This window comes from Poecilia latipinna, unplaced genomic scaffold (assembly GCF_001443285.1).
Source record: "Poecilia latipinna isolate Pla-1442-1.1 unplaced genomic scaffold, P_latipinna-1.0 Scaffold93, whole genome shotgun sequence".
Lineage (NCBI taxonomy): Eukaryota > Metazoa > Chordata > Actinopteri > Cyprinodontiformes > Poeciliidae > Poecilia > Poecilia latipinna.
In genome coordinates, this window is record NW_015112709.1 from 486,748 (window position 1) to 502,139 (window position 15,392).

Below are 15,392 nucleotides of genomic sequence, written 5' to 3' on the forward strand. Positions count from 1 at the left end.
AAACTCAAGACAGCCATAACATTATGATTTTTTACAAGTGTATGTACACTTTTGACCACAACTGTATAACGTCTTGAAATAGTGTGATGAATCTACATGATGTGATAGTTTAATAGTTTTTGATTTAATTAGGTAAAAGTTTTTTGACGATGACCAAATGATGATTTGATATTTTAATTTGACCTGCATCTGTATATGTTGTCACATGGTAACCAGCTGTCGTTTTATTCAAGTATGACTGAAAAAATTTTTTTTTTATTAACATAAAATTAGAATCGCTGTGTTGCGATGCAACACTGCCGCCAACTGAGCCACTGTGCAGCCGCTTTTAAAAATATTCATACTTAGAATTGTTATAATTTCTCCCAAGTTTTGATATGTTTTTGGATTATTTAGCATATATGGATTTGCCCCATGGCTTAATTGCAATGATAAAGTGAAACCGCCGCGTCTGTTTATCAAAGGGCTTATAATGAGCCCACAAGGCTTCTGCGTCCAAGACTTGTGGGGATAAACACAAAATGATTTTCTAAAACATAATCCACTCATACATCAACCAAAGCAGCACATGGTTTTCCATTTCTTAGAGTCAGAAATATGTTGATCTTCTGAACTTTCTCTTTCCATTCAAATCAGCATCAGAATGGAAACTTACTGAAAATACACTTATTTGCTTTAATTGCTGCTCTTGAACAGAGCGTGCTTCTAAAACTCTGCGCATTCTGACGCATCTGCAGTCTGCTGACCGAAGTAAGACGTGGCCGGTTTCTAATTTTAGATCCAGAGTTTACATATGCACCTTAAGTACTTATTGGAACCGATCCCAGGAGTCTGTTGCCAGGTCGGTGCATAGCAACGGACGAAAACCTCATTGGTCTTACTACCAGCCAAGGGGAAAAAAAGATCCTCTTTGTTTTATTATTCTGTCCGTCACGACACGTGGACGAGCAACTGAAGTAACACGTTTTCTGTTCAGCTGAGGTTTTTGTATACCCTAATCATCACGCTGCATTTAGCTCTTTATTGAATCCACTAAAATTATCTGTGTTTGACAAGGGTCACGGGATAAAGTGCTGCAGTTGGCAGATGGAGAAAACACAAATGCTATGAAAAAGGATGAAGTCCTAAATAGCAAGACTGCTGCATAACGGAATGCGTATTTGGTATGCCAACTTAGAGGGTCAAGGAAAGTTTATTTATGAAGCTCATTATCGCACACAGTTCCTTAGAGAGCCAAAGAGGCCCATTGCTAAGAACGTTTCTGTTCAAACTATTTAAACATAAACCAAGTAAATGAATGTAACCTGACCTCAAATGTCAGAAAAACAACACAGATGACACGAGGTGCAGGCTTTCTCTTTGGTTATAGTTCAAAATGTTTCCAATAAGAACTAAATTTTAGACATTCGAGTTTTAAAAAAAAAAAATCATTTTGAATCTGCAGTAATCATACAAACATAAGGAAACTCTCTTCTTTTGGTGTCATAAAAACTTTAAAACAAATGCAAAGAGTAAATTGTACACATTTACTCAGTCGACTACTCCCACTTTTATTGACACAGGCCAGAAATAGACGGCTCTCAGCTGCAGGCCCAGAAAAAAAAAAAAAAAAAAAAGAAGATATGTTTCCAGGTAAAGGCAGCAGGAGGTGTCAGGAGCAGGATGCTTGTTTCCTGCTGCTGCAACGAGTTCACAGCTTCTTTGAGCGCAGACATACGTCAGAATGGAGGAGGATTCACACTATCTCTTCTTCTCCACTGACAATCTAAACACTCATCATTGTTATTATATTCAACCAAAGAAGGGTGTAGTATTCCAAAAAGATAAGGAATGCTGTCGTGTGACTTACAAAACTGTTTCTAATAACTAAGTACATTGCGGACCTTTGTCCTGTTGCCATGGGTGAATGAATGCTATTTAAATTACACCCTCCAATTTAGGCTGAGTGACGCTGATTGCGTGGCATCCAGACAGTTTTCCACTAAGATTAGCAAAGAGACTTATGCTTATTGAAATGGCCTTCTGCGTGAATTCCCACATGTAGTGGCTTGCAGATGTATCCATGTGTCTTTGTAACTTTGTTGCAGCTGAAATTTTCAAGCTGCAACAAAGTTCACTTGTATTTATGCACAGCACCTAAATAAAACTATGTATAGTTGGGGAGATAAAGGAAACAGTAAAATCTGAAGAGTGCTGCATACATTTGTATTCAGCCACCTTTATTTCTACACAAGATAAAACTAAACTGGTTTAGTTTACTTACTCGCCGAGGCACCCAAGAGGTCAGTGGGTAACTCTGGAGGAGCTGCAGAGATCCACAGCTCAGACGGGACAACAATGAGCCATGGAGGCTTACTCCACAAATTACTTCTTCTTGAAGCTCATTTTCTGAGTACATTCATTTGAAAAGGTGGACACTACACTTTGAATCATTGTATGGGCATCTTGTGTAACAATAAATGTAATTTGTGAATGCCTGATAATATTTTTGATACTTAAATAATATAGTTACTATTCGAAATCAACCACTAATTTCCAAAACCCTTGGTCAAATCCACAAAAATCTATGGATTAAATGCACAAAAGCAATGAAGAAATATCTTACTAGAATGACCTTAACTTGAGTGAAAGATCTTGCAGTGAATCTGAGATTCTAATGTATAGATTCATGGTTGAACCAGGCCTGCAAAGAACCACATTCAAGGTTTTCAACATTGAGAAAATATTTTATTTCATAAGCAGGCCAGCTGCCCAAAGCTTAAATATACAGGAAATATGATATCTAGTGCATGATCGCAGTATTTACATTCTCACAGTTATTTGCAGTGAAAACATTATTAGTTGACATTATCATACACATTAAAGTCGCACACCTTATGTAAACAAGTGCAAATGCAACAGAGTAAAATAAAAAAATAGGGTTACAGAAAAGTGTAAAACTCTTTTTTACATAGTCTTTCAGTGGATTTTGACTAAACATACATTCTTACAGCACTGTCGGTTTCATTGGAGCAGAGAAGCACAGTTCAGTGTCTTCATTTCTCAGCTCTGAAGCTCTACAATGTTATTCTGTTCTAAGTGTATCGTTGCATAAAACTTGAAATAGCCTAAAATTGTAATGGTGGATCAAAAAGTAAATGTGGATAATGACCCGGTGATGAAAATGTAACCTTACTTCCACCTTGTAAAAACACCCTGCACTTTTCCTGCAGCTTATTTATATTAACCTCACAGCTTCCTTGTTGAAATCCCGCAGCAGGACAGCCTAAAAATGACTTCACTTCGCATTTTCCACACTCGCCGCTGCTGTTTATGCTCGAAATTTGCATTCAGGTCTGTTATCCTGATGCAGCTCCTGGAATGAACATCATCTGCACTGAACTCACAGTCACAGCGGTAAACAAATGACTTCAGGAGTGGGTGTGTGGTTTGACTAGCACTTTATGAGCTTGCTATTTCCACTGGCAACTGCACACAGTTCCTTGTAGAGGTCTGAGTGGATAAACCTAGGGTAGGAATTGTTTTCCATCAAGCTGTAGACTTTCTTCTGTGCAGCCTGGAAGCTTGTGGCAGTGGGTGCACATAAGCATTGCTCAATAGCATTTCTTGTGTTGAAATCCAGATTTATCTGTGGCAAAGGAAAACAAAATATTAAACATTTGATATCCTCGAAACCACAAAGAAAATAATATAAGGTTAAAGTATCTTCCGAAAGAGCAAATGTCCTTACCTCCTTTGGAGCTTCACTTTTAATGAACTCCTCATAGATGCTGTTGGCCTTGGATGTCAGCGCTTTTTGTGACGTGAGGGACTTGAAGTTCTCACAAGCCGTCCAAAACTCGATGTTCTCCTCACAGAACTCGGACTTCAGAAAGATATGGAAGGCAGCTTTCCCATCTGTGGGAGGAAGAAACGGAGCATGAGGATTGTGAGACGTTCCCCTGCGTCTTTCTCAGGCTCTTTGCCCATTAATGGAAGGTAAAGTGAGTGCAAAGCTATTACGAGCTTTGGTTTATTGAGGCCAATAAAATGCCTTTATTCAGCTCCCAGTTACAGTGTGACCTTTGAGATGCTTTTATGTAAGACTGCTGCCGCAGCGGGATGAATGATACTTACATTTATGGCCGAGTAGTTTGTCAAGTGACTGTGCCCATTGGTTCACGTCATCAACACTTGGCCTGAGGGGTAGAGAACATAGCTCTCGTAAGAGGTAATTATAGCTGAGACAACTGCCACTGTTGTAGGCCACTGTAAATTATTGCAATTGATTACCACGGCTAAAATGGTATTACAATCGACTGGCTAGCTGTTCACTAGACTTTACTACATAGCCTTACTTTCTTCTTGCAGTTTGTTCTGCTACACTGAACACTGTAATAATCTCTTTCACTTTGAATATATTTAGTCATTTTGACAGTAGGCCGTATCACATTATAGTTAAGTGGATAAAAGTCCTCAAAAGTAAATTAGTACAATGTATCAACCACATACATGTATGTGCATATATAAAAATTGCCATCCTACCTGTATGACTTATTTTTCTTTGGATGCAGAATCGACTTGGAAGAGTTTGTCCACAGAAACCTTATTCTGTTTCTCCAGTTCTTTCTCCTGTTAAAAAGCACAAAATACATTAATCACTTTTCATTTGAAGTAAAATTTCATTAAGGACATCAAAAGATCTTTGAATAAGACTTACTTTATCCCCCTGTGCTCTGCAGACAGGTCAGTGGGTTTCATGCAGTCAGGAAGAGCCATGTTTTGGGACGACATGCTGCGGAGGTTCTCTCTCATGGTTTAGTCTCGTCTCTTTCTCCCTCTTGGCTTGCGAGGCTGCTTTATACTTTTTGCTCTGGAAATCATGGGTGACGTGTCGGAGGGCGGTCCAACCAGACTCTGAATGGACTCTGCCTGTGACTTTGCCTGAGGCAGAAGAGAGGCTGTCCCTGCATAAACATTCCCTCCCTGAAAATGCTGCCGGTTTTCAAAATTAAGAGTGAGGTGAAATATATGGCAAACATTGTTTATGTGTTTTATAAAGTTTACATGCACTCCTGCTAGCTCCTGTTTTCAGGTTGATTTTTTTTTTTTTTTCATCTCAATGTATTTTTTTTTTCAACTGATTTTGAAAGAACAACAAAAACTGAAACGTTAGCAGGTTTTGCCAAAAAAAAAACAACCTTTTTTTCTTCTTTCTCTGTTTGTCCTGAACAATCGAGTCATTCTAACACCGGAAACACGGCTGCATGTTTAATGTTTGTTAAATTAGTCATAAAGGGTGTGTGAGCGTGAAGAATCTTGATGACGGTATGTTGAGATGTGACAGGTTGGTACATGATGACGCAATATCCTCTCACCTTTCAAGGTGGGATGGATAAAAAAGGCAGGTCAGCTTTAGGCAGGAGACAACTTCACATTTCGTAGATCACATCAGAACATCAGATAAGATGAGACTCTTATGTTAAGGAATTCACTATTTTTAGAAGGACGTTGCACAGTTTGATTTAGTGGATAAAGTTTCAGCCTGCTCTGCGAGCTCTCGGGAGGATTTCATCTCAACTGTGAAGCTTCTCTAAGGAACTGATCCTCCTTTGGCAAACACAAACTCAAATATTGCAACCCATTTAAGTCAACATTGAAAATTTAAACCCAACGGGATTAGGAGTGGTCCGTGCTTGTTTTAAAAAAAAAAATATAACCCCCAACCCCACACACACCAGCGAGCCTACGGTTATCTGGGAATATATCTGGCTGTCAGTGGTCAGCTGACGGGAGATGTAAGAGATGGTGACGGATGTGGTTGATAGAAATCAAATTATGCAAGTTCTAAATTTGAGATGCAAAGTTATTTTGGAGCTCAAGCTATATCAATGCCTCTTTCACCAACGAACTGATAAAAACATCCCCTGCTTTGAATATGATTAAATTAGTTAGGGATTAGAAAAAAGGAGCATGTTGATTTGACTCAGATTTGCTCTTTTTAGTCATAAAACATGCTGTTCTTTTGCTGCTCAGCTGTCATGTATTGTTTATGAGCTAATTGTCGATTTTCTCCTCCGTTTCTCCTTCTGTGTATTTTCCTCTGTGTTTTTTGATAGTCATGGAGACTAGAATAATGTAGTACAAGTTGTGCCCCCATATTTTATAATTTGCAGTGGTAGTAAATGAGATATTTTTTTAACTAAGAGTCTGGCTTATTACATTGTTAGAGAGATGTTAGAGGAACACGGGGGATCCAAAGATAGTGGCCTAAATGAAAGGATGGTGGATGCTGTGGGTTTAAACTTAAACATACATTTCCACATTTTGTCACATTAAATCCACAAGCTTGAATGTATTTTATTTGAATTTTATGTGAGAAATTGACCAGTATAATAATGGCAAAGTGTATAGAAAATGATACATAGTTTAAATGTACATATAAAACTTGACCTAATCTAAAGTAAGAACTTTCCACTTTGCGGTGTTGACTGATCACGTGCTGAAGAGAAGCAGTGAGAAGTGGAGATGGTGTGTGCAACTCTCATGCAGGCTAAACAATGAGAAGTTCAAAGTGTGGGATATTGTTTTATGCAATCTTACTAAAACACATAAAAGTTCGACACAATGTAGAAAGGTTCAAAGCATTTTAATACATTTGCAAGTTACTGCATACATATAATGAACAGCGTTTCCTCAGCGTTTCATTGTCCATTCATTGTTTATAGTCGCTTGTCTTTGCAGGGTGACCTGGGCTGGTGCCCAACCTGGCAGTCATTAGGCGAGAGGCTGGGTACGCCCTGGACAGGTCGCATGTCCATTACAGGAAACCAGAGATACACACACTCATACCAAACGGTATCCCAGCTAGAACCTGCACACACTGGGAAAACATGCAAACTCCACACAGAAAGATTTCAGGCTGGCATTTTAACTGAATCTTGTTTTCTCAACTAGATGACAAAAAAACCCCCCAAAAAAAACAGACTTACAATGATGATGCAGCTTCAAGTGAGGGGGTGAATTATGTTTAGCCTTTAAAAGCATACCAAACACATCTTTTCAAGAGCTTATTAACTTAAATTGTATTTTTATTTTTTATTTTTTTTGCATGACTTCCCAACTTGCACATACGGACCTGCAACATTTCATAGTAACATTAAAAACAAGTTCACTGAGTTCACTGTAGCAAGGAATGGGGCCAGCTTGTATATATGAATACAAGCTGGTGAATCACCCACATCATCTTTGCTAAACACAAACACAGTCTTTTTATTCCATTTATGCCTTTCTTTAAAACTCTGGTCCTTAAATCTCTTTTTCACAAAAAAACAGACGATGGAAAAAGTTAATCAGGACTGAAATAATTTTTCATGATCTTAAACAGTAAAGATTTAGAGCAATGTTATTAGCAAGAAGAGGCACAGGAAAACCCTTTCCAGTAAGATTACGGGCTTCACTATGACATCACATCCCCACAGAACTCAAAGGTCAAATCCACTTTGGAGCACAAAGTGCTCGTATGTAGAATTATCACATTTTGTTCTATGTTATCAGTGCTATAGTGTATCTGCGTCACCTGTTGTACACTGTTGTGGTTAGCCTTGGCCTCCCTCCTGCTTTCGCACGGGTTTAAAGCTATGCTTTGTAAAAACATGGTGTTCACCTCTTCTGTTTATTATGATGTGCAGACTGTGTGTAAGCAGATGTCTGTTTATAAGTGGATGGAGAGCAGAGCCAAGTTTCCACTAAAGCACTCGTTTTATCCGCAATCTTAAACAGAAGGTAATTCCCATCATTGCTTTGCACCACTTGTCCTTTTTGTGTTTATTGGAAGTTTCAGAATTCAGAAAGGATGTGTGCCCTCTAAATCTTCACTTGGGGGTTTTCTGCTCGGACTGATGTCACAGAGCAACAAAATAAAAGGTCAAAGCTCAGCATGATGCTTCAAAGGCTTTAAAGATGTGCTCTGGACCAGGAGCACAGCAATCAGAACAACATATTCTCTTTTTGATTCAAACAACTTGGCAGTCAAACAATCTTTGAAAAAAAAAAGAATCAAATAAGAATTACTATTGCACTGACTTTCTATATTGTCTATAGCTTATTAAAGTTCAACCAACAGGTAGGTAATGAAATCAGCTGAGTTACATTTTCTCTTCTGCTGCAACTTTGGGCAAAACAAACACAACATTTAACAGCACAAGAACAGGCTTATTAAGTAAAAGTAAATAATTTCAACAGAATTTTGCTTGTATGTCTTTTGCTTAAAAACATCATAAACTATAGATTCAGACTAACTTTACAAAGCATTTTTAGGTAAAGTTAAAATTGACAGAATTGTTTTCTTTTTCCTGTTACAGGATGTGATTTAAAATGACCATAGTTTGGATAAAATATTGTGTTGCGTTATGTTTTATTTTAAAATTGTTCATTAATAAACTTTAACAGTTTTACAGACATCAGAACAAACAGTTTATGGGTTCCTTCGACTACATAAGGCAGGATTGTTCGACTGGTGAGACACACACCTTCACGTACAAGTGCTCCAGCGCTGACTTATCTGTCTTGGCTTCTAAATAGAGATTTCATCATTACGAACATTTTAGATGGACATGCCTGAACATTTGCCCTAATGAATGTAAACAGTGTTTACTTATGGCAGTGGCCCTTTTACCAGGATAATGTGACAAAATGACACAAAAATGATCAGAAATGTCAATTATTGTGTTTTTTTTAGCTGTATTTGGCCTTGCAGATCATGATATTCATTTATCTAATTTCTTATTCGAAATGGAGGGGGAAAACAAACAAAAAAAAAAAAAAAAAAAAAAAAAACCAGATAGATACACAAAACACATGTAGACCAGAGAAGCATATTGACATGGAGGGTAAAAAAACTTCTCCATTGTTTCACAGCCAGAATGAAAGTCACATTGTTTCTCATCGATTCGAGGTTCGACAATCAGTTGGAGCCTCTTCTCCAACACCTGAAAGGATGAGAAGGATGTAAATATCTGAGGTTTAAATAGGGAAGCCCTACCTCAAAATGCTGAGAGGCAATGTTGTCTTAATTTAAACTTGATCTGATTTACCTGTGTGGGCAATTCCAAATTTATTTTTCATAAAATGTGTTTAAGAAAAAGAAAATGTAGGATGTCCTGTTTTACCCAGACTGGAGCTGTTTTGCCAGCATAACTCAGCATTAGGTGGGTAGTTAACATTCATAGCTGATCATTTTTTTTATCCATTTTTTTTTTTATTCCAGCAAAAATCTTTGCCTTTAAATGGTAAATGAGCCCAAGCTTAATACCTGGTCGTGCTGAGGTGATGGGAAATGGTGTGGTGACAGTTTATGACTTAATTATGACATTTTTCTTGCATATTGTAATGTTGAACAGGTCACAACCAGCACAGAGGTATGTGTTTGTGTTTTGGGCAACACTAGCTACTCGGTTGGCAGCACGTCTCCATGGTGCTGATCATCCTTTGTTTTGTCATCATAACTAGACAAACGGGTTGAAGAATTACTTTGGTGTGTATTAAAGAAAGATACAATGCCAGACTGTGATGATGCTAATTTAAAAAAACAATACCTACAGTCTAAACAAGGACAATGTAAAATGTAAATTAGTCCTTTTTTCTATGCTACTTGAATTAAAGGCTTATTCCTGCAGCCTACACTGGCTTATAGTTAGCAAGGAGACAGCTGTTACAGTACTTTAAAGAAGTTATTGTCTTTAGAACTGGAAACATTAACAATTTTGAAGAAAGCAGGAGAAAGGAGTCTATTTATCTGCTTATTTCAGAGGGAATGTTAGAAAATAGTTACATTTTTTTGTGAAGACAGACAGTGCTTTTATAAAGTGGGAGTTATTTCTGGCAACAAATCTATGACATACAGTTCCACAACTTCTTCCTCCATATCTATGTAGATGCTATGTACTCAACCAACTGTTCGTCATTCCAGTTGGAATCTGCAGTCACTAATGTGTTCGTACACACTGTACACATTTTTCAAGTATGTGTGTTTTGTCAAGTGTCCTTTCTGCAAAAACACACAAGTTTTATGACAAATAACATATGATGCAATATTTATTACAGTTTAATTCGCTTGACTTGCATACAAGTTTAACAATGTTTTCTGTATTAAGTGCTACATTATATGTATGCCTTGCACTTGAACCACACAGCGACAGAAGCAATGTTTTCTTGGCTATGTCTCAATGACCCAGCAATATTTGTGTATGTATAAACATAATAGTTTGTACCAATGTCTGTAGGATAAAAAAGGGGAAACAAACCCACGAGAACTATCTATTTACTTATATTCACACAAATTTGAAGTCGTCTTTAACCAGGAGAAGTGAGAGACAAAAGTGGCTCCAAGGGATTTGATGCTACTCTTCACTTGGTTTCACTTCAATAGGCACACCTTTGCAAAGGACAAAAATAGGTTGTGAGTGTTAAAAAAGGTCAAACATGTTACACTCGGCGTGCGCCGATTGATTGAAGTCTTTCTGGTTTGAGGGACAGGAAAGTCACAGACATCAAAACGCTTCTGAAAACACTCCCTTCCTTTCAAGTTCTCTAACATCCTGTCTGACAGAATCTGTTCCTATTTTTACTCACATGATAAAGGATACTAAGACTGATTGGTCGCTTCTTTTACTGCTTCTCTGACAAAAAACAGAGGCACATATTTGTGTGGTGCTCTTGTAGCAGGCCATAGTGTCTAATAACCATGTAAAATAAGTATAATATTAATAATAAAACCTGCATAACAATACGTTTTTACTTAGTGTGGATCAGTGGAACAATTTTGGTTTGGAAAAACAACGTTTTGATCTGTGAGTCAAGCTTCCTTTTTCGCGCTACCTTAACATGACACAAATTAAAAAGTAGATCTTATTTGTCAAATAGCTGCAAACTTAAAACTTGCCATGTCTCTATTTTTTACATTAAAAAGTCAAAACCTTTAAAGTGACCATGTGGATTTTTCTCATTTGGGGTTTTGCAGAGTTGTTATCAGCAGTTAGTATCTTGCGTGCAGCTGAAAGCCTTTTGAGTCGGTTCAGCTTGAAGACACCGAGCTTCTCACAGCATGGCTGAGCTAGCAGTTTGTCAGAATGAGGCGACTCTACAAGCAGATTAACCACAAGCAAAATATTTCACAATGAGTCAGGCAATGAGAGTCAACACTGTCATGAATTTTTGCATTTCAGAGCTTGTTGTTTTACAAGCTGAAAATAGGGCAAATAGGGCAGGTCAGGGGGGGCTTTTTATAAAATATGTTCCCGAATGCAAAAAGACTTCTTACAATTGCAAAAGCATTCTATCCAGTTGAAACTGCAAACTTCAATGCAATTTAACAGGAATATATAGATGTACTTAATTATCACGTTAATGCAAAACAAAATGTAAACATTTATGAAATTATGTTTTGCAAACAAAATTCAAAACAATGTGGAATTTCAGTCAGCCTTCAAGAGTCAGATACAACTTCTTTGTCTAAAGACAGTTGCATGACCTTTGGCGCATGTCTTCACCAGCCTGCAGAGTGATTGAAATGTTTGCAAATTCTTCCTTTTAAAGTCTCAGTTTTAAAGCTTTGCTAAATATTTTCAATTGAATTTAGGTCAGAACTATGGTTTTGTCTGTTATTATTAAAGTTGTTTGTGTTTTTTTTTTGTGTATTTCCTTTCTGAACATTTCTGGGCTATTATTGATATTTAGGTCATGCCATGTGAAGTTTGTTCATTGATCTTTTCATTGTCTTATTAGTTTATTAAATATTAAATTTTTGTTTAGTTTCTTACTTATTCCAGGTGTTATTTTCTTTATGCCTTTTAATGTATTTCCTTATGTTAGTTTCAAGACTTTTCCTTTTTGTACATATAAATTTGAGTCTTGATACAGCTCCTTTTTTTAAATTATTCCCCCTCCTTCAGTTTCCCTGCTCTCATCCTACCGCTCACCTGGTTCTTTGTCATTTTCCTCCCCTTCCTTAGTATTTAAGCTCCTGTTTTTTTGTTTTTTTTTATAGCTCCTTGGTGGATTCCTCTGTTTCTCTCATGCCAGCTCCATGTCCTGTTCTCCTCATACCAGACTCCTCAGGTCTTCCTGTGTCATCATTAAATTTCAACTCTGACCTCTGCTTGTACCTGTATCTTGGTTGAATTGAAGACAAACATCTCAATGCCTCCCATCTGAATATGTTTCAAACCACTTAATTGGTAAAATTCTGGTCTTAATATATTCTTGTTATGTCTCCATAAGTAGAAATATATTTTTCACAGCTTTATTTTTGCACTCACTCTAAGCTGCCAAGGCATTCATATGTCGTCTGCAAAGGTGGGAAGTAACTAGTTATATTTACTGATTTACTTGAGTAACATTTTGAAGAAAACATACTTTTTGAACTAGTTTTACCGTACTGTACCTTAACTTTTACTCATGCAAGTATCGGTACTCTAACTGGAGTAAAAATCCTGGATGCTCTCACTGAATGGAAAACAAATGTGTAAAAATGCACCGAATACAGTAAGTCAGAGCTCTTGTTTACACCCAAGCTTTGTTGTTATTGCAGCCTTTTTCCGATTGCTATATCTATGTTATGACGTGAATGCAATGTTATGTCTCCAGATTCTCCCATTTGATTTATGAAACTATGCAGCTCTTCCACAGTTAGCATTAGTGTTTTGGCTGCTTCTCTCATTTGCTTCTTGTTTTTTTGTTTTTTAATCAGATTTTCTCCAGCTCAAGTGGCTTTTGTTTTACAGTGGTCAGACAGGAAAGCAGGTTATGAGAGAGGGGGAAAATATGCGGCAAGTGTCAACCCGTACGCCACCGCCACGCCTCAGGCTGCTGCTCTCATCAATGTTTTCCTTGCTTGGTGTTTCAGTTTATCTTGGCAGCCATGAGTTGGTAAGGTTACAGTTGTAGCATACTTTCTCCATTCTCATATTTAGATATAAAGCTAACCTGTGAGATATTCACAGCTTGGAATATTTACGTGCCTTACACTGCTTTGACTTTTCCTAATTTTTACCTTAAAACTTTCTGAAGATAAGATATTTAACTGGCTCTGACGGGTCTTTGTAAAGTTCAGATGGAAAAAAAAAAATGTCACATTTCTTGTTTATTTTCAAGAAGTGCAAATAAAAAGTCTATGAAAATGAGTCCACATTTTCCAGCCACATTTGCAACTTGCAAAGCAAAAAGTTCAAATAACCCGTAAAGAGGAGTTCAGTCTTGTAAAACAGGAAATAAATAATAAACCTGATGGCAATTTGAATGAATGAAAACACAGATGCAAATAAACATGGCTGCATGTGTAGAATACATATGAGCATGCAATATTTTCCATATTTTCCATCCCTCCTGTTGTCACCACTTTGTTTTCTTCCCGTATTTTTTTGAAGTACTTTATCCTCAATATTTGCATGATGACTGTGAGTGGGAAGCACACAAATTTGCATTTTCCATTTACAATTGTCTTGAATCCTGGATGGAAAAATCTGCCATTGACACAGAATGTAAACACGGATGTTCCTGGTATGTTTAATCAGAAAATGAATATTTTTTAAAATCATTTCGCAAACTTTCAGCATCAGTGTTAAAGCTGTCTTAAGACGTTCAGCCTTCTAAATATTTTGGGTGTTTCTGTGGAAAAATGCAGTCATGTAGTCAATTATGAGGCCAAAATTGCTCAGTGTTGCAACTTGCAACTTGCACAGTGTGAGTGTGCATGGTGGTAGGCACAATGAGCGCATTGAAGAGGGAAACTTGCACCTCCCACTTCTACAGACAGCTACTTTAAACCGTGATTATCAGTGAAAGATGCTAAAGATTAAGACACATCAGGGGGGCATTTATCTGTGGCCATCTTGGCCACGCCTCCTTAAGTGACACAGAGTGAAGACTGTAGAGCTTTTACTTTTTAAAATGGAATATGTGCAACGTTTGCAGCACTTTTACTTTAAAGTTTGATCTGATACTGGAAGTATGACAAACCTGTATGAAGTCAAAAGATCGATTTGTCTACTTGTAAAATAAGAACATGAAACAGACGAGACTGTTAGACGGGGATCAGTTTAATAATTCACAACCCATAAAGCAAACTACTGCAGAGTCAAACAGTTTTTGAGGGAGTCGGCAGCACCAGGATGATTACCTCCTGCAATTTATCTTTTAAAAGAAAAAAAAAAAAAAAAAAAAAGAAGTCAAGTGGGTAATGTCTCATCACTTTTTCCAATATTCCAATGTTAGGATTCTTTCACAGCAGTCTCTTTAGAACAACAAAAAGCTTCACTGTCTTGTTTTTCATTCTGTGAGCCAGTGGTGGATCTAGAAACTTTTACATGCACTTTTGCTGGTATATTTTGAATTGCTTGAACTTCCAGCATCGGGTTTACACGCAAGATGCAAGATCTCATCAAATGTAACTTATTTTGTGAGCTCTCTGTGCTCACAATTGGCCTCATTGAGAAGTTTTGAGTGACTGCCATAAGCAAAAATTCACCCAGAGCTTCAATGTTTTTTAATATAAATATATTTTTTAACTAAAATCATCCTTCATTGTGAGTAGAAATATATTTTTCACAGCTTTATTTTTGCACTCACCCTATGCTCCCAAGGCATTCACATGTCGTCTGCAGAGATGGGAAGTAACTCGTTATATTTAATGATTTACTTGAGTAACTTTTTGAAGAAAAAATACTTTTTGAACTAGTTTTACTGCACTGAACCTTAACTTTTACTCATACAAGTATCGGTACTCTTACTTGAGTAAAAATCCTAGATGCTCTCGCCACCGTGAGTAACTTCACTGAATGAAAAACAAACTTGTTTTCAGTAAAAATACACAGAATACAGTAAGTCAGAGCTCTTGTTTACACACAAGTTTTGTTTTAAAAAAAGCTTGAGGCCTTTATCTGATTGCTATATCTATGCTATTACATGAATGTTCTGCATCCCAATAGACAGACAGACAGACAGTCGAACAGCCAGACAGTCAGCCAGACAGGTTTTACCATTCACTGTAGAAACTTCTTTTTGCTGTTCTGTAAAATGTTTTGGAAAATAGATTGGATTGTTTCATTATCTTTGCATTTTGATATATCTAAAAAATGCATAGTGACATTTAGAATTATCTAATGCAGTTTCACTGTATTTCTATATTATGTGGATTTGCAACATATTTCATTGCATACTGATAACATAGATTGATTACATCTCCAAACCATGGCCTATCTGGCTTCATAACACATAGGGTTTTAATAAAAATATGTTATTTCTTTACAGCATGAGCATCTAAGGTCTCTGCACATAGAGAATAAACAGATTAGTTGGTCCAGATTGAATATAGGCTCAGTGTCTTCCTTTTCTCCTTCATCAGTTTCATCTCATTT

General features: G+C 37.1%; 1 protein-coding gene across 1 annotated transcript; it reads right to left on the minus strand.

The window, feature by feature from the left end:
- Positions 1-2,942: 2,942 nt before the first annotated feature.
- rgs2 (regulator of G protein signaling 2) lies at positions 2,943-5,027 on the minus strand. Its single transcript, XM_015024729.1, has 5 exons — positions 4,700-5,027; positions 4,525-4,611; positions 4,117-4,178; positions 3,731-3,897; positions 2,943-3,628 (listed from the first exon to the last, which is right to left on the minus strand). The coding sequence occupies exons 1-5, from the start codon at positions 4,792-4,794 to the stop codon at positions 3,434-3,436; spliced, it is 606 nt and encodes a 201-aa protein (XP_014880215.1). The 5' UTR covers positions 4,795-5,027; the 3' UTR covers positions 2,943-3,433.
- Between the last annotated feature and the right edge of the window lie 10,365 nt (positions 5,028-15,392).

Excerpts from the sequence above, each read along its gene's own strand:
- rgs2 (XM_015024729.1), bottom strand. The coding sequence starts at position 4,794 with ATGAGAGAGAACCTCCGCAGCATGTCGTCCCAAAACATGGCTCTTCCT. Across the intron at positions 4,612-4,699 it reads GCAGAGCACAGGGGGATAAA|GAGAAAGAACTGGAGAAACA; the intron begins GTAAGTCTTATT and ends GCTTTTTAACAG. Across the intron at positions 3,629-3,730 it reads AAAGTGAAGCTCCAAAGGAG|ATAAATCTGGATTTCAACAC; the intron begins GTAAGGACATTT and ends CCTTTGCCACAG.